Genomic DNA, 21135 nt, shown 5'->3' with positions numbered 1-21135 from the left:
AAAGGGATAGAGAAACTGCTTCCGCCAGGTTGACCCTGGGGGACCTGTGGCGCAGGTGTGCTGCTTTCTGCTGCCGCCTGGTGGCAGATGGGAGCAGAGCCGCCTTCCCCGGCATGGCCTCAGCCTCTGGGGCTCTCACCCCTGCCCTCGCTGACTGGCTGGCTGAGCATTTCTTTCCTGTGCAAGCTCACGCCCTCTGGAAACGAAATACTTCCTATATCCACCCGTGGCCTCAGCAGGGCTCCCCAGCACGGTTGGCTTGTTTTGGGGGAGCCCAGCTGCAAGGGCATGGGGACTAAGGTCAGCCAGGCTCCTCAGCTCCCTGCCTCCTCCCCAGAGCGTGCTGTGCTTTTGAGCCTGGGCCCTTTCAGCCTGGACTGTGACGTTGTCTGTTGTAGGCGGTTGCCCTGTTCTGCACACTGAGGGGACACCAGCTCTCCCCAGCTCACTGGGCCCTGAGCCTCAGTCTTGATCTCTGAAGTTGCAGACACCATTGCCCTCCCCACATAAACTCACCAGGACTCTCAGCTGCTCCAGATCCCTTGGCTTTATGCTCACAGCCTGTCCAGCGGTGGGGAGGTGGGGCAGGGGGGGCTAAGGGGGCAGGTAGGGGCTGGGGGGCCTCTTCTGGAGGCAGTGTGTCTACAACCCTTCCTCTCTGACTGCCTTTTCCATCCTGGCACCCAGTATAGAGCCTCTGTGGTCCATGAGGGGACCAGAGAGGGAGCTGGGTGGGGCGGGTTTGGGCCGGAGGGAACATCGAGTTCCCTGAAAGGGACTTCAGGGAAACCACTCATTGGGCCCACATAATGGGCAATGAGCAACAATTTGACTCTTTAAAGGCCCAGAGCACTACTTCAGGTGTGTGTGTGTGTGTGTGTGTGTGTGTGTGCACGCGCACGTGCATGCACATGTATGCGTAAAGAGCATAGCTATGTCTATATGGGTTATAGGGTTATAACTTGGGGTCTGTTTTCATCTCATCGAAGCTGTTTAAGTTTTAAACTGGTGGCCTGATCTGGCAACCACGATTCATTTGGCCACTATGATATTTAAAGAACAACTTTTTTCAAGGTGGATGCCTCCAGTCACTCTCCAGTTTGCCGCAGACCCCCCCCCCCCCCGGTCCCTATTACACAGACCTGACCTTTTCACACATTCATGCCTGAATGCATTTGCTTCATAACTGGTGCCCAAGCGGAAGAACGGAGAACTCTGTCCAAGGGAGGGCACCGGAACCCTTGCTGGAGCAGGACGGGGACCCAAACGCAAATGGTCTCAGGAGTCCCGGCGCCTCGGTGGTTCCTGGCTTGTTCATGAACTTCCCACTCTGTAGACCCTCTGAGGCAATTTGTTAATCCTGGGTCAGCTCCCCCTCCCACGGGCTCTTCCTTTGCCCAAAGAAGGGTGGTGGCTAAGTTTAATTGCGAAGCTAGATGTAAAGTGTCAGAGCGCAGCAACCCCCGTGGCGGAGTGGACTCCAAAGCCAGAAAGAACGTGGCTCCGTTTTCTGAAGTTTGGGATCTCTTCTGCCTCCCAACCCCGCCAGTGCATCCAGATGTGTTTAGAAATCATCCTCCCCCTTCCTTTATCTAAGGCAAAAGCATTTTTATCTGACTGGCACTCCTCCACATTGTAAGGCTAAGACTGCTCTTGCTTTTCCCTCCCCACTCTCAGGCTGGGCTTCTGGGGAGCCCACCCTCCAAAGCTGGGGTTTGCTGTCCCCAGCTGTTCACTTTAGCTTCCCTGTATGTCCCCCTTGCTTGGCTGGGCCTTGGTGCCAGCCTGGGCTTGGCCTCTCCCCCTTCCCATCTTCCCTGAGAGTCCAGGATGCTGCCCTGTGCAAGAGCCGAGGAGTGGGCTCAGGCATGCTCAGCCCCCTCCACCCCATCCTCCTGAGCTGGGAGAGCTCTGGGAGCTGAGGAGGGCCTCGAACTCTGCTGACACTGGAGCCTCTGACTTCCAGTCTGCAGGCTGTGGTCGTGTGTGTTAGGCCAGAAGGTGTCTGACCAGGGGAAACTGCTCCCCTATCTAGCCTGGCTTCCGCCTTTTACAGCTTCTCCACCCGACTCCATGCAGAGCCCCAGTAGAAGGTAGCTGGCTCTGGTTTGCGGCCTCCAGGAATTGTCTGGGCTCTACATCCAGCTCGCCTCCCAGACCCACCCTTCAGGTGCAGGCCACCAGTTGGGTCTCTTGTCTTTGCTGTCACTGTTGACAGGAAGCAGAGCTGTACCCTTCTGTTCCATCCCGGTGCTGCCCAGGGCCTTAGCTCAGAACTCCCCTCCCTCAACTCAGTCAGAGAGAGAGAGAAAGAATGTAAGCTCCCTAGCCTATCGGCCTTGTGAGCTTTTAGCTGTGGAGGGGAGGGGACAGGGTTATGGGAATAGGGTTTGAGTCAGGAGAAGGAAGCAGAATCAGATGGTGGGATTGGGCGGGGGGATGGAAGGGGGAAGAGGGGTGGGGGGCAGAGGAACATAAACTACAAGCCCTGGAGGAGAGCTGTGTGAGGTTTTGGAGGAAGGAGCCAAGACTGGGGTTTGTGGGGAGATATAATCACAAGGTAAAAAAAAATAATAATCACAAGGCTTGAGCTCAGCTCACTGGGAAAGCCAACACCTTGTCTTAAAATAGCCAAGGGCACAGAAGAGCTCTCTGGATAAACTTTTCAGTCCACCTCTGATCTCCTTCTCCCCTAAGGGCCCTGGTAGCCAGCATCCAAAATGGCCGTCAGTGATCCCCACCTCCTGACACCCACGTCCTTGATCCACAGTGTATGTGATGGAATGGCGGCAAGTGACTTCTGCCTTGACCTCTTGGATCATTCACTCTGGGGGAAGCCAGTCGCCATGCCATGTGGACACTCCAGCACCCCAGTAGAGAGGCCCATGTGGACAGAGCTAAGGCCTCCAGCCGAGGGCCCTCGCTGACATGTCAGCCACGTGAATGAGCCACCGTGGAAGTGGATCCTTCAGATGACCGCAGGCCTGACTGACATTGACTGTAACCTCATGAGGGGCCCTGAGCCAGGAAGGTCCAGCCAGGGGGGGCCTGAATTTGGAGTAGTTTGTTACACACCAGCAGGTAACCAATATGGGCCTTTGGCTTCCCAGATACCAGAATTCCCCTTTGAGGGTCAGGTGTGGCCCCTCATCAGAGGCGACCCTCAGCACTCAGCGGAAGAGGAGGCCTCGCTGGTATTCCTCCTGTCTGAGCCTTTTGCCTTTCTCCCACATCCTCACGACCTCTGGCCCTCCAAAGCCCTCCCGGGACCCTGGGCCTGCCTGCCACCCTGGTCCTCATGTGCCCACTTCCCGTTGGCTCACTGCACGTGGCTTCCCTTCAGGTTTAGTTGCTCAGGAAAGTGACATGGGCTGATCGGGTCCAACAGGGAGGAAAAGCTTGTTAACCACCTGTCGGTACAGAGAGGCCAGGAGGACAGCAGAGGGCTGCCGAGGGCCAGGCCCTGTGGTCACTTGGGGCTGAGATGGGTTGGGGCCCTCGGCCCTGGCGTCCTGCATTCCAGCGCTCTCCGTTTCTAGTGTGACCACCAGCCTGGGCAGGTTGCTTGCTCATGTGGTCTGAGGAGGTGAGCGCAGGTGGTGCCACAGACAGTGAGGAGAGCTCTCTCTCTGCCAAGGCCAAGGCTGAGCCCTCCACGGCCTGGTCGCTCTGCAGGGTGAGCGCCCGACCCCACTGACGGAACAAGAATCCAGCCCAAACTCCTGACGCGATCACGTTCTGAGGCTCTCTTGGCCACACGGCCTCACTGACCTGCTGAGAGCAACTACAGTGGAGGCCAAGGGTCTGGCCCTGACGCCAGGACTCCCACGGTCCACATCAGCGGTGTGGCTAGGGCCAGTGGCAAACCTCCCCAGCAAGACTCAGTGCCCTCAGCCCCACTCCGCTCCCATGGGGGTACATGAAGGTAGCCTGCACCCACCCAGCCCGTCCTCAGTAAGCGCAGTTGGAATGGGGTCTGGTGATGAATGCGCGGTCCCCCTGAGAGGGGCTATAAGGCTATGACTTTCCATCTGTTCCAAGGTTGCTGGTTTTTTTTAAATCAAGACTTCCAACTTGGTGGTAGGACCTTTGTTTTCTATAGGAGTGATTGAAGCATGACTTTTTGTGCAAATTAGAATGCTAAATTATTTCTTCAGAGCAAGAAAGTCTACCTTTCTTTCCACGATGCACAATTATATAGCCTTTATAGTTTTCAAGGAATAAAAAAAAAGTGTTGAATTCCATCGATTGCTTTTCTTTTTTCTTTTTTTTTTTTTAAAGATTTTATTTATTTATTTGACAGACAGAGACACAGTGAGAGAGGGAACACAAGCAGGGGGAGTGGGAGAGAGAGAAGCAGGCTTCCCGCGGAGCAGGGAGCCTGATGTGGGGCTTGATCCCAGGACCCTGGGATCATGACCTGAACTGAAGGCAGACGCTTAACGACTGAGCCACCCAGGTGCCCCATCGATTGCTTTTCTTGCATCAATCGAAATGATCATATTGTTTTTCTCCTTTAATCTGTTAATGTGGTGAATTATATTAATGGATTTTTTTTCCTAATATTTAACCATCTTTAATTCCTGGGACCAATCTAAGTCGGTGGTGGTTTATCATAGTCTTTGTTATTCACCGCCAGATTCAGTGTGTGTTAATATTTGCTTAGAATTGTTATATTTATGCTCAGGAGCAAGAGTGGCTTCTAGTTTCCCTTTCTCATATCGCCTTGTCTGGTTCAGCTTTTATTTTTAAGATGACTTTAGCCTCGTGAAAAGCAGTTTGGGAATGTTCTTTCTTTTCGCCCTCTCTGAAGAAGTTAAGAAAAGATTGGTAGAATCATTTGGCCTGGTTTTGTGTAGTAGTTTCTGTGGAGGGAGGTGGCAGAGAGATTTTTTTTTTTTTTAAGATTTTATTTATTCATTTGAGACACAGAGATACAGAGAGAGAGAGAATGAGCAGGGGAAGAGGCAGAGGGAGAGGGAGAGGGAGAAGCGGGCTCCCCGCAGAGCCGGGAGCCCGATGTGGGGTTTGTTCCCAGGACCCTGGGATCATGACCTGAGCTGAAGGCAGACGCTTAACGACTGAGCCACCCAAGCACCCCTCAAAGAGATTTTTAATACATGTTCGAATTTCTTTAATGACAATTTATCTCAAATTTCCCATTTATACTTGAGTGAGTTTGATAAGGTATTTTTCTAAATAGTATTCATCTTACGTGATGATTTTTCAAACGTATTGTTCTAAGGTGTGTAGTTTATTTATAGTGGATTTGTAGTATTCTCTCTGTTTATAAAAAACATTTCTGCAGTATTGGTAACTATGTGCCCCTTGTTGCCTCAACTTAATTTATCTGTGCTGAATCTCATTTTTGTGATCAGTCGAATTGGAAGTTTGTCAATATGATTAGTCATTTCTTAGAACTAACTTCTGGTTCCGTTAATCCTTTCTGTTGTGTATGTCTTTTCTGTTTCACTGTTTCTGCTTTTGTCTTTATTATTTCCTTTCTCCTACTGCCTGTAGGATGATTCTGTTCTTTCTGAGGCTTTAATTTAACTTCTTAACGGAAACAGTCCCCTTATCCTTAAGAGGAAGCGGTTGGACTGACTAACCTGTCTGCTTCCAGGTCCGACGTTCGGGGACCATGGGCCACCCTGTGATGGTGGACAAGGCTCCCTCAAGCCTTGGGGGTTGCGGGAGAGGCCACATCCAAGCCCGATGTCTTAGAAGGAGAAAGGATTGGGGGCTCTGGGGGGAGGGAAATTGAGAATGTGAGAATAAGAGCCAGCTCTCCCGGTGGCTTCCTGCTTTCCCGCAGCTAGTTCCCACAACTTTTCCACAGCCTGCCTTGAGGTTCTTTAGGGTCATGGAAGCAGGAAATACGGAGGTGCTCAGGGCTAGCTAGTGGGGCTAGGGCGCCTGGTTCTCTAGGGAAATGAGCTACCCAGACCAGCAGGAGGGATGGGAGGACAGGGTGAGGAAAGAGTTTCCATCCATCCTCCTCATCTCCTGAGCCCAGTTCCCTCATCCTCCAGTTTCTTCCAGAATGGAATTTTCCCAGTGGGACCAGTTCTGACTTCAGGCTGGGACAACATGGGGCCTCTTCCTGGGCCTGGCTCCTTCCTGGGAAAGGGAGAGGAGCAGAGAAGAGGTCAGCCTGCGACTCCAGGTCACGGGGCTCTGGTTGGGCCCCACGTTCTCCTGGAGGGAACATGTCCCCTGCCCTGTGAAGAGTCTTTCCAGGCCAGACATGCCTGATGGTGGCCCCTCTGGGCCATGCTTTGCCCTGGGATGGAGAGTTCTCCTGAGTTCCTTCTCTTCGGGCACTCCCCATCTGTGACCCTGGCTGCTATCTTGTACCTCAGTGGCTCACTCTGTGGGTCAGAGGAGAGAAGGAGCTGATGGTTGGTGAGTAGAGCAAGTGACAGGACCTCCCGGGCAGGGTGTTTGCAGGGCGCTGGAGCAGAGTGGAGCCCTAAGAGGAAGCAGCCCTGAGCATCAGACTGGCAGAGCATTTGTAGCTATGGAACAGTGAGGTGTCCTCCCGAGCCATTTTCCCCAAGCAATCTGACAATAGTAGCCACGAGTCTCTGCCACTAGGCTTCCTCCCTGGGCCCCGCTCCCTCAGCCCAGAGTTTGCCTGTGCCTCCTGCTCTAAATCACCTCCATCCCAAATGGCTTCCTTCAGGGTGGCTCAGTAAGGACACCCGGGGTGGGTGGCAGCTTAACTTCATCCCGGGGGCCAACATTCGTTGATTGATGGTGACTCCTGGATAGCAGGGGTCAATTAGCCACATCCGTCAGGGCTGAGGGAAGGAAGCGGGGCGTACCAAGGCCCACAGCGGCCTTCTGCCAGCCCCATGGGATGAGAAACTGACCCTACCACGGTTTTGTGTAATTCATGCTGAGGTCAGAAAAGTTGCCAGCCCCAGGGTCTTGTGGGTAATAGGCCACGGAGTCCACCCTGTTGTTATTTTAAACGGAAAACCTGAGTTTTCTTGGTGTGGGGCGACAGGGAGGAGGTGGACAGAGGGCTATGTGCAGGCCCACTGGGCCCTGGGGTGGGCTCCTCCCCACCAGGAGTCAGAGCCGTACAAGAGCCCTTGCTCTGGACTGGAGCTGCCCCCACCGGGCCGGCCTCCAGAACTGCCTGATGGCCTGCGTTCAAGCCACCTCCTTTCCCACTGATGACGATGCCTATCCATCTGTGGTCATTCAACCGTGTGGAGGTGGCCTCTGAACTGCTCCCCTGCCCTTGGACCTGACCTCAACCTTGTTGCGCTGGCCTCCCCGCAGAGGCCTTCCTTGGCTGTTGACCCCCTCCCCATCCCGTCCTGTACCACTACCCGCTCTGTGGAAAGAGCTGGTCCGTTCGCGTATTTGTGTCGGCACCGCTCAGTGCGGGCTCCTGGAGGGCAGGAGCTTTGTCTGTCCCATTCACTGGGTGCCCCGGCCCCCACCCCAGTGCCTGGGGCATGCTGGGGCTTCCTAACCTTGCTGACTGCTCCCTGAATTCTCACACCGGTGTCCTGTTCTGGCCCACTGCTCTCAGGTCCCCCTTATTGGAAATGTTCTAAATCAATGGCTGCGGAGTCTGAGATTCCCCCAGCTAAAGGGTCACTATAGGGAGCGGCACTGGCCGGCGGACCCAGGGGGCTTCTGTTAGAGCACCGTGGTCTCCCTCTCTCACTGGAAAAAGGGCCGTTCCTTCCAGACCACCTCAGGGGCCAGAAGGCTTGGAGGATGGCGGCACCGCCCTGTGTTCCCACACAGCAGAGCCCTTTTAGCCTTCGGTCCTCTCTCAGGCCTGGGCTGAGCTGGGTCCCCTCAGGGGTGCTCTCCAGGGGCCCGTCCTCAGATTCCTGGGTCAGAGAGTTCCCAGGATGGGACAGGTCATAGCTGGCCCAAGACTTCTCCTGGAATTTCCCGTTTCCTGGAAGGCGGGTGAGGTCATATTCCTTTTCACTTGAACTGGGGAGAATGGGCCCCAGCCTGGGGAGCTGTCTGGATTTCTGGGTGTTCAGAGTTCTGGTCACCAGGAGAGCGGGTCACCCTCTGCAGGTGTCCCCGGACCCGCCACCCTGGCCAGTCACTTTTCTCCCACGGTGCAGTGCCCCTGAGGCCTCGGCTTTGCTGGAAGGCTCTGTCCTCTCTCCCCTGCCAGCAGAAATCGCTCTCTGTGAAGGCCCTGTCCATAGTGGGGGATGCTCGCCCAAGCCCCTCGTCTCTCTCCCCAGCGCTGACGTTATTGCCCTCTCCGGCAGGAGAGGCATCCCCTCCAGCGACCCGCAGATGTCTGCTCCATCACGCTCGCTGGCTCCGTGCAGCTTCCCCGACGGTGTTCCTCGCACCTGGGCCTGTTGCCCCTCTACCTCAGGAAGGGTCCCCCCCAGAGCTTGTCAAACCAGGCCTGTGATGAGAAGGTCAGGCTTCGGGGGCTGATGATCAAACGTGGTCACTGGGGCCTGGGGCCCCCAACCTGCCCCCACTCTCCATGGCAGGAGGCCAAGCAGGGCAGATGGGGTCCTGACCCCTCACCTCCCACTCTGCTGGGATGCACACTGACGGTCGTGGGGTTTCTTCCCTCTAACGCGGCCCCGGTCTCCACTGTTAGCAGCTTTCTTACCTGGCTAAGAGGTGCGCGTGCGCGCGTGTGTGCATGTGCGTGCAGGTCTGTGGAGGTGGTGTTGGTGGGGTCAGCTCCCTGGCCCTGCGCCCCCAGTTCTGACCCATCCGATGACCCCCCCCCACACACACCTAAGTCTCCTCTATTTCAGATGGGGCTTCCAAAGCGTGTCCCATGGTGGCACGGAGGCACCTCATCCTGGGGTCAGGGGTGACACCACTGCGGCCAGAGGAGAGCGGCCTGGCGGTCCAGCCGAGGGCCGCACAACATCCTCTGCCTTCAGACTCTGGCCAACTAGATGCTTGGACTCAAGGTAGGACCTCCCTCTGAGACAACGAAAGAAACGGAACTGGAGCAATTTGCTCAAGTGACATATTTCAATATAATCTCTAAAACTCTATGAATTGAACAGATAAAATACCTCTGGGCTATCTTGTTACAAAATATTTGCCATTTGGATTCGTCGCTGGGTGCAACCACCCTGCCTTTTCCTAGAGAGCTTTCTCTCCAACAGGGTGAAGGGGCAGATGCGGGGGGTGGGCAGAGTGCAGCAAGAAAGTCTGCACGGTAGGACACGGGGACAGATGGACAAATGGCTACCAGGGAAGCCTATTGGACACAAAGAGACATACTGGCAGGCTATGGGGGAACAGGTGCGGTGGGGGGGGGGTAGCCAGGGGCCCAGGGCTGATCAATAGGTGTGCTTTCGGAGACAGGTGGGCTTCCAGCTCGCGCTCCCGGGGCAGGGTCTTGCTCCAGCTCTAGCTGGGGACTAGCCCAAAACCGTGTGAGAAAGCTAGTTACTGTCCTTACTCCTGCTTCTGGAGTTGGGGCCATATGGATACCACTGAGAAGGGGACCCAGGTCCTCTAAAGTAAGGCCTAGAGAGTTGATCCGGTGGGCTCACCCCAGGGTCACAGGGCTGTACTCAGGACGCGGTGTCGGGGGGCCCAGTCAGCACTCCGCTGCCCCCCACTGCCTCGGGCAGCAGGGAGCCCAAGTGCAGCTATGGCCGGGCCCTCCGGGGAGGAGCGGTGGAGTGGTGGGGTCAGCTCCCTGGCCCTGCGCCCCCAGCTCTGACCCATCCGATGACCCAGGACTTTGAGGATGAGGCTCTAGGGACAGGGACAGAGGTGGGTCCCAACCTTAGCCTTCTGGCTGGTCAGAGGAGGTCAGTTACAGACAGTGGGGACTCTGGTTTTCCCGACAGTGAGGGGGGCCATCAGGGCTTAAAAACCTCTCACCACTCAGGCTTGGCTCCATGTGCTGCTGACCCCAGGCTGGTCTGCCTCCTAGACCAGGCCTCCCTGTGCTGCCTGTGGGGCCCAGGGAAGCCACCCCAGTGACAGGGGGTAAGCCCCTACCTGGGGAAAGGGCCCTGAGACGCCTGAGCGTCTGGGTCCTCAGAGACAGTGCCGGCCCTAAGACTTCCACTGGGCCTGACCTGGAGAGTCAGGGCCACAGCAGAGGTGGGAGGGAGGGGCCAGGTTGGCGTGCCCATCAACAGGGAGGAGGGCACTTTCCAACCAGAAGCACTGTGTGAGCAGGTGACAGGGGCCTGACAGTTGGGACTGTGGCCTGTCTCAGTGGCGGGCCCTGGCACTCATGGTCCCCACCAGGGAGCACACTTAGTCATCTCAGAGCTCCCATTCCTTCCTAAGGCAGCCTCCCTGCCGCCCGGCGTAACTACCGCTCTCTGCCGGCGTGGCTCCCCATTCGAGATTCATCCACCCCCGCCCCGAGTGCCCCCCCACTCCTGCTATCTAGGCCTGCACTTTTAAAGGGCGATCCCTGCCTTGGCCAAGGGCATCGGAGGTGGCTGAATCTGTGCGCTCCATCTGTCAGCCGCTCTGTTCGAACGGCTGTGACTGGAGCCACCTGTTAGAGGGAAGGCACAGGGGAGGGGTCAGGGCAACAAGGCCAGGAGATCAGCTGGGCAGCCACCGTGGGAGGAGGTGGCAAATTGGTCACAAGTTATGGAAACCGGGCTGACAAAGAGCCAGAAATAAACTCACGGGCTGACATCATATGACGTCTGGGCGAGTGCCGCAGACACACACATTCGAAACTAGGTCATCCGGAACCTCTGAGAGTGGGGGAGGATTCCGCGCCTCCTGGTTGGCTCAGGGCACTGCCTTTGGGGCATGGGGTAGGCAGCAGGGAGAAGCAGCCTCACTTTAGACCTGGCCACTGTTCACTTCCATCTCTTGGCAGGCTTTGAAAATGGGCTCAAGTGGGAGGGGATCCTAACGAAGGACAGTAATGAGCTCTTGGCACAGGCCTGGAGAGTCCAGCCTGGTCTGGGACAGACACTTCCTGAGAGGGCTGGGGTCGGGGCAGGCCGCGGTAGAGCCCGAGGGCTTCGAGGCCGGGCTGCCTGGGCTCCGCTGGGCCTCGTAAAAGCGGACGCTCGGATTCTGGTGGTCCCTGGGGAGCTCAGCGAGCCCTGCTTGGCTCTCCTGTGCAACCGTGAGGGTGTAGGGCTCTTTCAGCCATGCCAGCAGGAGGCAGGTCTGGCGCCTTCCTGGAGGAGGCGCGGGGAGCGGAATTTAAAGGCTGACGGGCTCGTTGGAGATGGCAGCAGGAGGAATGCCTGTCATTCAAGAGGGAACCCTGCCTTGGGTCCGATTCCTACCTCTGCTGGCTGTATCTGTCCCTGGGCAGATCGCCAGCACTTCTCCCTGTGTCGGCTCCCACGCTGGAAGAACCTGGTTTGTATGTGTGTGTTTAAGTCTACACCCTCTGCACTTCACATTGGCTGGGGAATATCTGGGGCTAGAGAACTAAGAAACTCTTTTAAAAGGTGCATTTTGTGGATATATGACCTCACGATTCCACAGCTCTGCTGATGTGCTCTTGAGAGAGCAGAGAGTGGTCCCCCTTTCCCTCTTAAGTTTCTCAGAACTTTCCTGCAGTCTGAGAAGCTCTGGACAGGCAGGGCCCAGCTCCTGAGAAAGCGGGAGAAGGCCCTGGCCCGAGGGGGAGGATGTGGCCAGGACAGCCAACATCCCTGGGGGTGGAGGATCAGCCTCGTGAGATGGCTGGGCTTAGGGGCTGCAGCGGAGAAAGCCTCCCACCCCTCGCATTACCCACCCGGCCTGAGGCCTGGGGCCTGACGGACTCAGGGCCAGGAAGCTGGTTAGGCCCTCGGCTCCTGCTTGCTTCAGTCCATGGTCCAAGTGGCCAGAGTGGTGGCAGGAGGAAGAGGAGGCCTGGACGTGCCTTGCTGTGTCGGGCCCCAGCAGAGTGAGGTGGGATCTCCAGATTCGGGAGAGGGGTGCTCGGACAAGGGAAGCATGTTGGGGCGAGGTGAAACCCAGGTGCCAGGGACTGAGGCTCTCTTTCCAAAACGATGGTGCTCAGCGACCAGGAGTGCATCGTGCCAGGCGTGGGGAGCAGCGAGCGAAGGGGCGGTTGGGGCTGCTGGCTGTAGCTGAGCCCCCCGCCCCCGGCGGCCAGCCCTCCCGGGGACATGAGCGCGGGGTTGGGCAGGGACAGAGTCTACACCAGGCTCCTGGAGCCGCTGGAGTGGCGGCGCCGGGGCAGCAGGGAACCGGGCGGGCAGTACTGGTGGGGGTGGTTGTAGGGGGGTGGGGGCGGGGGCAGCGGAGGCTGGTGCATGACCCTGCCCGGGGAGGCCGGGGCACGCAGGGGTGTGGAGCCACAGGAGTCGGAGGAGGACGAGGCGTAGCAGGAGAGGGCCTGGCTCAGCAGGGGCTCCATGCGGGCCAAGCAGGGCTTGTCCAGCACAATGACCTTGACAATCTGCTGGCACTGCACCAGGGTCCCAGGGGGCGTGGGTGGCCGCGGCGGCAGCGGCGGGGGCTGCTCCCTCAGGGGGCTAGGCTGCGGGTCTGGCGGTGGCGCCGGCACTCCCCTCTCGGCCCCCAGCCCGGGGTTGTGCTGAGACGTTTGAAGCCTGTTGTGAATTGACACCTAGTTTAGAAACAGCCAGAGAAGCATGAAATGTTACAGGACTAATTCCCAGCTGCTAGGACTGGCTACCCTGAGCCTCCCTTCCCAGCCCTGTCTCGTCTCCTGTGCCCCTCGGCTGCTCCGAGCCCTCCCCTTGAGCCGCCGGCCACCTCCGCACGGGCCTGGAGGAACCCCGGCTGCTGAACAGAAGTGCCAGCCCGGGTGTGGTGGGGGGGAGGGGGAAGCCTCGGCTCTCAGGCCTGGCTCCTCACCTGTGAGATGGACACCTGGACCAGTGGCCCCCAGGACTCTGCAGGCCTCTGCAGTCACATCTCACAGGTAAACCTCTCTCCACGTCCCTCTCTACCAACCTCTGAGCTTGGAAAAGAGGGTAATGATCTTTGCCTGTCTCCCTGCCTCCCCGGGCTGTGGTGAGGACAAACGGACACCAGACACAGGGATGGCCGATCATCTTTGAGCCTCTCAAGCCCCCTCCTCCCTTTGTTAAAGGAGACGCTTCCCTGGCGCCCAAACAGAGAATGCCCTGGACCCCTGAAGGGGCCATCTGGACCTACCCTATCCTCCTAGATTTCCCCAAGGCCAAAACCATGAATCTGAAAGCAGCCCAGACGGCCAAGGCCAGAGCTCAGTCCTCAGCTGCCTTTCTGGGCCAGGCTTCATCCTGGTTAAATTTGTCCCACTGCCGGAGGGGGTACCCAGAAAGGACTCTAATCTTTACGCCCTCCCTCGACCCATGGAGGTCACTGTGAACAAGCCCGGCCTCCTCTTGCTAACAGGGGGAGGTTGAGGAAATGGGAGGAAGGGAGCTAGAGCCTTTGGTGGGGGGGTGGATGTGTTTAGTTCTTCACCCTTCAGCTCCCCAGGCTATAGGTATGACATGCCACAGTCCCCTTCTAACACCTGGCCCTCTGCAGTGGCTGAGACCCTTCACTCTGAGGATGCATCTTACTGTCTTCGGGCACCACCACCCAGGACGGGTTGCTCAGAGCACAGAGGGGGACATCGAGGCTGCAGGGAAGGGGCCTTAATTGCCAAGTCTAGACCAAGATGCCCAGCTCAAAACTATCTCGGAGCCCTACACCAGCAGATCCTAACCCTATTCCTTGGCAGAAGGTGCAATTTCCTGGACCCCCCTTCTGGGCCTGTGCACCCCCCATGGGCTGCTTCCCTCTCCACAGTCCCCCAAACCCCGGTTCTGTCTGCCCCTTCAATATCCACAAACCCTGCTGTGCTCAGCACACTGGAGGCTTTCCTCTTCACTCTCAACCTCCAGCCTTGGCAGCATTTTCTAGGCTGAGATCCACACCCCCCAATCAATTGAAGGAGCCCCCCCAGTCCCTCAGTGCCCTGCTGAGACACAGAGCAGGCAGAAGGCATAGCTGGGGCCCACCTTGCCCTTGGGGAGCCCTCTGTGGCCCTCACTCTGGCAGAAGGCCTCTGCCTACCGCTGCTGGAGGCAACCGGCTCCTTTCCCCACCTGCATGTATTCTGAGTTATTCCCCAGGAGAAAAGGGGCCTAGACAGTGGGGGCAGGCCTTCTGTTCCCCCAGATTTTACAGCTAACGTCTAGCTGCCCCAGTCCAGACCCACTGGACTTCTTTCTCCTCCTCCCTACCTGCACCCCTCCCCAGTGCAGCCCACAGCTCTTGGCTCATCTTCCCCTCCTCATCGCCTCTTGCTTTCTGATCCCCCCCCCCCACTGACTGCACCTCCCTCCTCTTCAACCCAGCCTGGATCCCTTATCTTTAATGGTCCGTAAGTGAGAAGCAGAAAGTGACAGCCAAACATTCATTCTGACCCCCTTCTCACCTCCCTGCTAATGAAAGAACGGAGAGAGGGAGAGAGAAGGTGAAGAGAGAGAGAGAGAGAGAGAGAGAGAGGATGGATCATGAGTAGCAGGTCAGAACAGCTCAGAGAAGATGGAGAAGCGCCTGCCAGAGGGGCTCGGCCAGGCAGTGCCGGAGAGAAGGCAGAGGACGAGAGAGCTTAGGGTCTAGCTGAGAGCCTGGGGGCAGCGAGGCTGGCAGGGCCCCGGGGCTAGCTGGGGTTGGCAGCCTTGCAGATAGCCACATGGCCCTCTGGCAGGGTGGGAGGGGAGGACCGGCCATCAGATCGCTTGTGCGCCCTAGGTAGGCCAGGCTAAGGCAGGGCAGAGCTGGGAGAACAAACTGGACGGCTGGGAGCTTTGTGTGTTTATCTGCAAGGCTAGAGAATGGGCAGCTGCAAGAAGATGGGGAGAAGAGGGGGCAGGGGATGGAATACCCACCCTGGGGGCTTGTCAGCTGCTGGGGCAGGAAGCTCTTCCATGTAAAGGTGCCTCCTCCAGACACAGGTGTGTGGGGGGTGGGGGGCCATGGGAAAAGAGGGAAGAAACTGGGCTTCCCTGGGGTATCCTGGTGGGCAGGCTCCTCCCTCCCTCTAAGTGGGGGCTCCTCCAGCTTGGGGTGGGGCTGGGAAAGGAGGTGTCTGTGTGTGAGAAGCTAGTCATCCCTAGAGGCCTGGCAGAGGAGCGGGGGAGGGGGGCTCACTGGGGTGGGAGGGGAGCAGTGGGGGAGGGCTGTGGCCCAGTGAAGCTTATAGGGGCCACTGAATGTCCCCCCAGGTGACACTTGGGAGCTTGGCAAGGACTAACTGCTGCGGCTCCCTCCCCAGCCTCTCCCTATGTGGCTTGGGGTGGGGGCATCCCCCTCCCAGTCGACAGTCTTCAGACATGTCTGCGCTCCCCCCAGGGAAATCCCTAAGGTGACCAACCCCGCTCTGCCTCACTGGCTCTGGCATACACCCCAGGGAGGAGCTCCCAGCGCTCAACTGCCCCCTGTCTCAGTTCTCCGACTGCCCCAAGAGGGGCAGGGAGGGCAGGGTCTGAGCCCGAAGTGGTCCCTGGGGCTGGACTCAAGGGGTGAGTGTCCGGAGGGGCCCAGGCTCCCTGCTGTGGAGGACAGACGCACCAGGGGAGAAGGGACTGGTGGCTTCCCTGATAGGGCACGCATGAGGGGATCAGTGAGCAGTGTGCTGGGGGCGTGGGTTGGGGGGCTCTGGGCGAGGCGGCTATGGAGGTGCCATGGGCATCATGTGCAGGTGTCAGCCCAGGAGCTCGGCCTCGGAGGGCACGCGGCTGGGGGATGGGCAGAAAGAGCTGTGGCTTAATTAGGCGCTGGGACAGTGGCATTACCCATGCTAGCAGTAACGTTTAATTGTATCTCTTGAAATTGGTAAAATGGTGAGTCGGGCTGGGGAGGCATTGATTAATACCTGAGAAGAGAAACAACAGAGACAATGAGAAGAAGGACAAGTGGGGGCTCGGAAGCACTCACCTGGGCAACCAGGCCTCCACTTACCTCCACCGTGCTCTCCGCCGGCTTCTCCCCCAGCGCGGCTTCCCTTTTGGCTTTGAATGCAAAGAGCACAGGGCTCACTCTCTACCCGGCCCAATACAAATCCCTGCCTCGCCAACCACCGCCCCCCTGCTCTGGCCCCGATACCAAGCATCCTTGCAGTTAGCTGGTGTGGACAGAAGACTCTGGGTACCAGGCCACTCCTGACTGGGACGCAGCCCCGGGGCGGTGGACCAGAAGGCAGAGCCCAGTTCTGCCCCTTGGTAGCTGTGTGACCTTGGGCATGCAGACTAGAAGATCTCCGAGGGTTTTTAAGGGAGCACTGCTGACTCTCGTTTACCCACAGTCAAAGCCTCCCTGTTAGGGACAGTGAAAGTCGGTTTTGAGGGGCCACTGGTTCTTGGCTCCCAGACACACAAGGAGGCTCTGCTGTTAACCTGTCCCTTTCAACCACAGGCTCCCTGAGGGAGGGCCCGTGTTCCTATCCCTGCTACTCAGCTCTGTGGCAGGGATTCAGCGAACTGAGGCCCGTAGAGCACTCACCACAGGGCCTGGCATGGGAAGCGTGGCTGTGTGACGCTAGGGGACTGGCTTGGCACAGCACCAGGGAGCCCGTGGACCTCCAGGGACAGCGTGGTGGCGTGTCCCCTCCAGGGACAGTCACTCCTGGCTGCCACCCTCACCCTCAGCAGGCCTCCCAGAGCCCCTCTGACTGCTCACACACTGTGTGCACGTGTGCGTGTGTGTGCGTGTGTGCATGTTGTGCACACGCATGCGCTCACGTGTGCGCAAGTTCCCTCGCTGTGCTCATCCCTCTGCTTTCTGTAGCACAAGGGGGAGCTATGCCACTGTTTGGGACTGAGGAGAACCCCACCGGGGAGGTGATTGATGGACCAGGCCCTGGAGACATGCATCCTGGCCTGACCAGGGGGTGCAGCTTCCAAAAGAGGCAAGCTGGGCTGCAGAGTGGGGTGGGATGTCAAATAATTAATCACAGCTGAGGTTTGGCTCCGGAGTTTACACAGCTGTGCAAACAAGCAGTGACCTGTGTACTGTGACCTGATAGAAATGAAGGGGCCGGCTGGAAAATCAGGCCGGGTGGAGAATTATGAATGCATGATGGCAGGTCAAAACCTCACGCGGAAGATGACATCACAGTGAGAACCTCCGTGCAGCTAAAGGAGCCCCAGGTCTTGCTGGGAAAAGGAGTCGCGTCTCCTAGCTGAGTGACTGAGTGCTGGGATGCCGTCTGTCCCAGCATCATGGTGTCATGGCTGTCACCGAGGGCTGGGGGCCAGCATGAAACCCACCCGAGTGTCTCGGCTCAAGCTGCTGTCTTGCTGGAAGCCTGGGCTTCTAGTGCTTAGCAGGGAGCACACAGCAAGCACTCCATAAGTGTTTGTTAAATGTAAGGATAAATGGCTGAATTAATTAATCAGCGAACAGTTCGGGATGGTTTACTGGGGGTCTGTTGGGATGGGAGTTAATTCTCATGACATCTCTCCCTCTGATTTTTATTTGGGACCGCAGAATGGGGGTGGGGGTGACTCTTCCCATGCTCCCTGCGAAGTGTGGGTGGGGGTGAGGCGAGGGCCAAGAGGTAGAAAGTAGGAAGATGTCAGTGGGAGAAAGAAAGCAGGTCTAGAGAACATGGCCAGAGGTGATACAAAATCTGAAACTGGCTTGATTTGTCTGGAGTGAATAAGTCAATTTGAAGAAACCATTTGGGAAAGTGGGTTTGAAGGTTTATCTGGATTTTGGGGTGGGCTGACTCTGGCCTGGAGCACTTGTGGCTCATTAGGGAAAAGACTTGACTGGCAGATCAAGATTTCCAGACCCTTCTGGCCACCCTCCTTACCGGGCTCCCATCTGTAGGCAGCAGTTTTTCTCATGCTGTTTCTCTTTACTATACCTCTCACCACCACCCACCCCCCCCCGCCCCGTGAACCCCAGCAGTCCCCGGGGAGCCTGGGTGCAGGGGGGGTGGGGTAGGAGGTTCCCCCACTGGGGCCAGGGTGTCTGGGCTCTTGGCCCAACTCCTCCAGGGGGGACAGTGACATTTCACAGGGACCCAGGGCCTTAGGGCAGCGTGTAAATGGACACGTTCTTCTCTCACCGTCCTCCTCACTCCCACTACTAAGGCCCGTGAGATTAGCCTGGAGCCCTGAGCAGAAAGAAGTGACCATGGGAATGAGCACTTCCCAGTTCCCCAGGAACCCAAGGTTGGGGGCAGAGAGTGGCTTCCATGTGGGCCCAGGGCCATCCCAGGCCTGGGGTCTGGGACCCTGGAGGGGAACCAGGGGCTCACCTGTAGGCGATCCTTGCTTCGACTGCGGGTCCACCTGCGCCCCGCTGGACTTGAAGGAGAGCGTCTTTGCTCCCTGCTGCTTCTCCAGCTCCCCTAGAGGACGGAGGGGAAGCTAGCCTCAACCACGGTGAGATGGGAGAGGAGTGAGGAGGGAGCAGGAAGGGGGCGCTCCCTGACACATGCTCTAACACGTGGTCTGAGTCTGGAACCCACTTCTCCGCAAGTTAGAGACCTGCTAGAACCTCAGTTTCTTCATCTGTCTGTGGGGATGCTAACAGCTGCCCGAAGGTCAGAGAGGCAACAGAAGAGGCGAAGCGGAGGGCGGCGGGCGGCCTGGGTTTGAATCCCAGTTCTGGGACTTCTTAGCTGTGTGGTTTTGGGCAAGTAACTTAACCTCTCCGTGCCTCATGTGAGGGGACAGCAGTGTCCACTTCCAAGTGTTGTTAAGAGGATTACACGAGGAAATGCACCAAAGCCCTTTAGAAGGAGGCCCAGCTTATGGCAAGTGCTCAGTAAATACTAGTTTTTATGACAACGTGGACGAATCACGTGGCACAGCGGACCTTGGTGAGGGCTGGTGATGGCAGGTGGCGGCCAGCCTGCACACCTTGCATCGGGCAAGACAGAGCCCACCCACCCGGCTGAGCTCCCCCGGGGAGGAGATTCCTCGCCTGAGCCCGCAAGCCCAGGGCATCCGCCTTGTCCTCGACCTTGATTCCTCTCACTAGACCGTAAGCCTGTTCCAGGAATGATTAAATCACTCATTCAGTGTCTTTTCCAGGAGACATAACTCAGGTTCCTTTTATTAAAGCCGTGCCTGTGGATCCCATTTTCTGTGTCTCTTGTTGTCTATAATCCAGGGACACTGGACTGCAAACCTCCAAACCAGCACAGTTTGTCCTGACTGCCTGAATCACACCATCAGTCAATACTTCATACTTTCCCTGAGCAGAGGGCCGTCCCTCCCTGGAGAGGGGCTGCTTGGCTTCGGAGAAATTAGCATCCTAATTACAAGCAAGGAGTCCGAGGAACTTGGCGCAAATCTTGTGTGGTCACTGACTGTATGAACTTGGACGACTTCCTTCAGCTCTGTTAGACTCACTTCCCTGATTTGTAAAATGAGGACAATCCTACCTGCCTCGTGGACAGTTGTGGCAAGGATTAGATAATAGAAGAGCCATCTGTAACATTTTGACAATGACCGAAGTGACCTTTCAGGATGTGTCCTTGAGAAGGTTCAAGATCAGCAGCCAAGGTGGCATCTCCGAGCCTCCGGTCCTGCCGCGGAGCTCAAGCACGCCAGCAGAGTGCAGCAGGGGAATTTACACCCCCACCCTGCCTCCCGAGCCGCTCCCGAGCCCTACGGTCTGGTCTGCTCGGCTTCTGTTTCGACCTGATTGAGCTGTTTCCTTACACTATTATAAACGGAATCTCTTTTGTCAATGTCAGAGTAGGAAGTACAGGAACCTCAGAAGCAGACCTAAATGCAAGTGTCACGTCTGCTTCTAAGACGCACGACGTTAAACACAGCCCGTAACTTCCCTGAGGCTGGTCTGTAAACTGGGCACAAGCACCACCTTGCAGCCTCACTGTGGGTGCTGCAGACAAACTGTCTGGCACACAGTGGGTGCTCTAAAAACGCTGATTAAAAAGCACCGCCCTGTCCTATTGGTGCCCTGCCTCAAAAGTCCCCCTGCCTTTCCTATTGCCTAATGGTTTTATATTAATTTAGAAGCACTTTTCAACGAAGTGACCATAGAAGGCAGACCCGAAATCTGTTTGCTCTTCTAGTTTCTGAATCCACAGTTATTCAATTTCCCATGAAAGGCAATCTGAAGCCACGGGCGATGCTAAAGCAGGAAAAGCTGGCGAGTGGGCACGGGTTTCGGGCCAGCCCTGCTCTACTCCTCAACCACCAAGTTAACTGGCAAACCGCCTGCCCCTCCAAAGAGGCCCACGTAGTTTCTAAAATGCCTGAATTGGGACACTCAGGAATCCAGGCCTTCCTTAGAGGAACCAAAAGATGACTCCTAGTTGAGGGATAGTCAGAAAACCAGGCTGGACTCTTCAAAAAGACCATATCATGAAAAAATAAAGTGGGGGGACGATTCGAGATGAAAAGAGATGAACGAAATGAAGCAGCCAGATGTAAGGTGTGAGTCTGACTGGGTCCAGAGGGAGGGGCTGACCGAGGAGTCCGGTGGGAAGAGGGGCGCCTGGGTGCACAGACCGTTGAGGTTGGCATGCCTGCCTTGCTCAGCTGGCTCGGCTGCGCTGGTCAGACACAGCTGGGTCCTCTGTTCCAAGGGGCCTGCACGCAGCTCCACACCCGGCTGGGGGTGCACACAGGTGTGCATGCTCTAGCGCCCCCACTTTGATTGTGAAGAAACACGAACAGCAGCGGCACCCACATGGGCCGTGATGGCGCAGTGGGGCTGGGGGAGGGCTTGGGATGGATGGCAGGAGGGGCCTCGGCTCACCCCACACTCACTCCAGAGTGGGGCAAGGAGTCAGACTTGTGCCACAAACAGCCTCCGTTCCCTGCTGACGGGGAGCCCACCTGCCCACCCCGCCGTGTGGCACCCCGTGGCCTTACACTCTATCCGGATCTGCTCCAGCTCTGTAACCTCAGCGATGGACTCCTTCAGATCCTCCACAAACTTCTGCATCTCGTCTGAGCCCAGGGCACAGAAATGCAGCACCTGCTTCTTCTCAGAGCCCGAGAGTGGGGTCACCAGCGTGATGCCGTGAGAGTAATCTGGAAAGCAGACCCCAGGTCCCCGTGGCCATGAGCAGTGGCAAGTGAGGCTAGAGCCAGCCCAGTGGGGAGAGTGGCTGGGGCCTTTGGGGTGCTTGCCCCCTCCCCTTCCCTCCAGCCTCCAACTTTCCCTCCAAACTGCCTCTTCCATGTCTCCAGGTCCGAGGGAGACTTA

General features: G+C 57.3%; 1 protein-coding gene across 2 annotated transcripts in view; it reads right to left on the bottom strand.

Annotated features, from left to right (window-relative positions):
* Nucleotides 1-12059: 12059 nt before the first annotated feature.
* Nucleotides 12060-21135, bottom strand: part of IQSEC3 (IQ motif and Sec7 domain ArfGEF 3) — a 102540-nt gene continuing 93464 nt past the window's right edge. The window contains exons 11-14 of one of the 2 annotated variants that reach the window (XM_035027901.1): nt 20799-20960; nt 18203-18295; nt 15898-15947; nt 12060-12559 (exon numbers count right to left, since the gene is read on the bottom strand). In XM_035027901.1, the coding sequence (XP_034883792.1) occupies nt 12125-12559; nt 15898-15947; nt 18203-18295; nt 20799-20960 (740 nt within the window). In that variant the 3' untranslated portion in view covers nt 12060-12124. Of the gene's footprint in view, nt 12560-15736; nt 15812-15897; nt 15948-18202; nt 18296-20798; nt 20961-21135 lie in introns of those variants that run through there. The other variant, XM_035027902.1, reaches the window with a different exon arrangement.

Source organism: Mirounga leonina, unplaced genomic scaffold, assembly GCF_011800145.1.
Source record: "Mirounga leonina isolate KUSES-001 unplaced genomic scaffold, KU_Mleo_1.0 Mir_201, whole genome shotgun sequence".
Taxonomy (NCBI): Eukaryota; Metazoa; Chordata; class Mammalia; order Carnivora; family Phocidae; genus Mirounga; species Mirounga leonina.
Note: the sequence above shows the minus strand (reverse complement) of the source record. Positions and strands in the feature narration are given on the sequence as shown.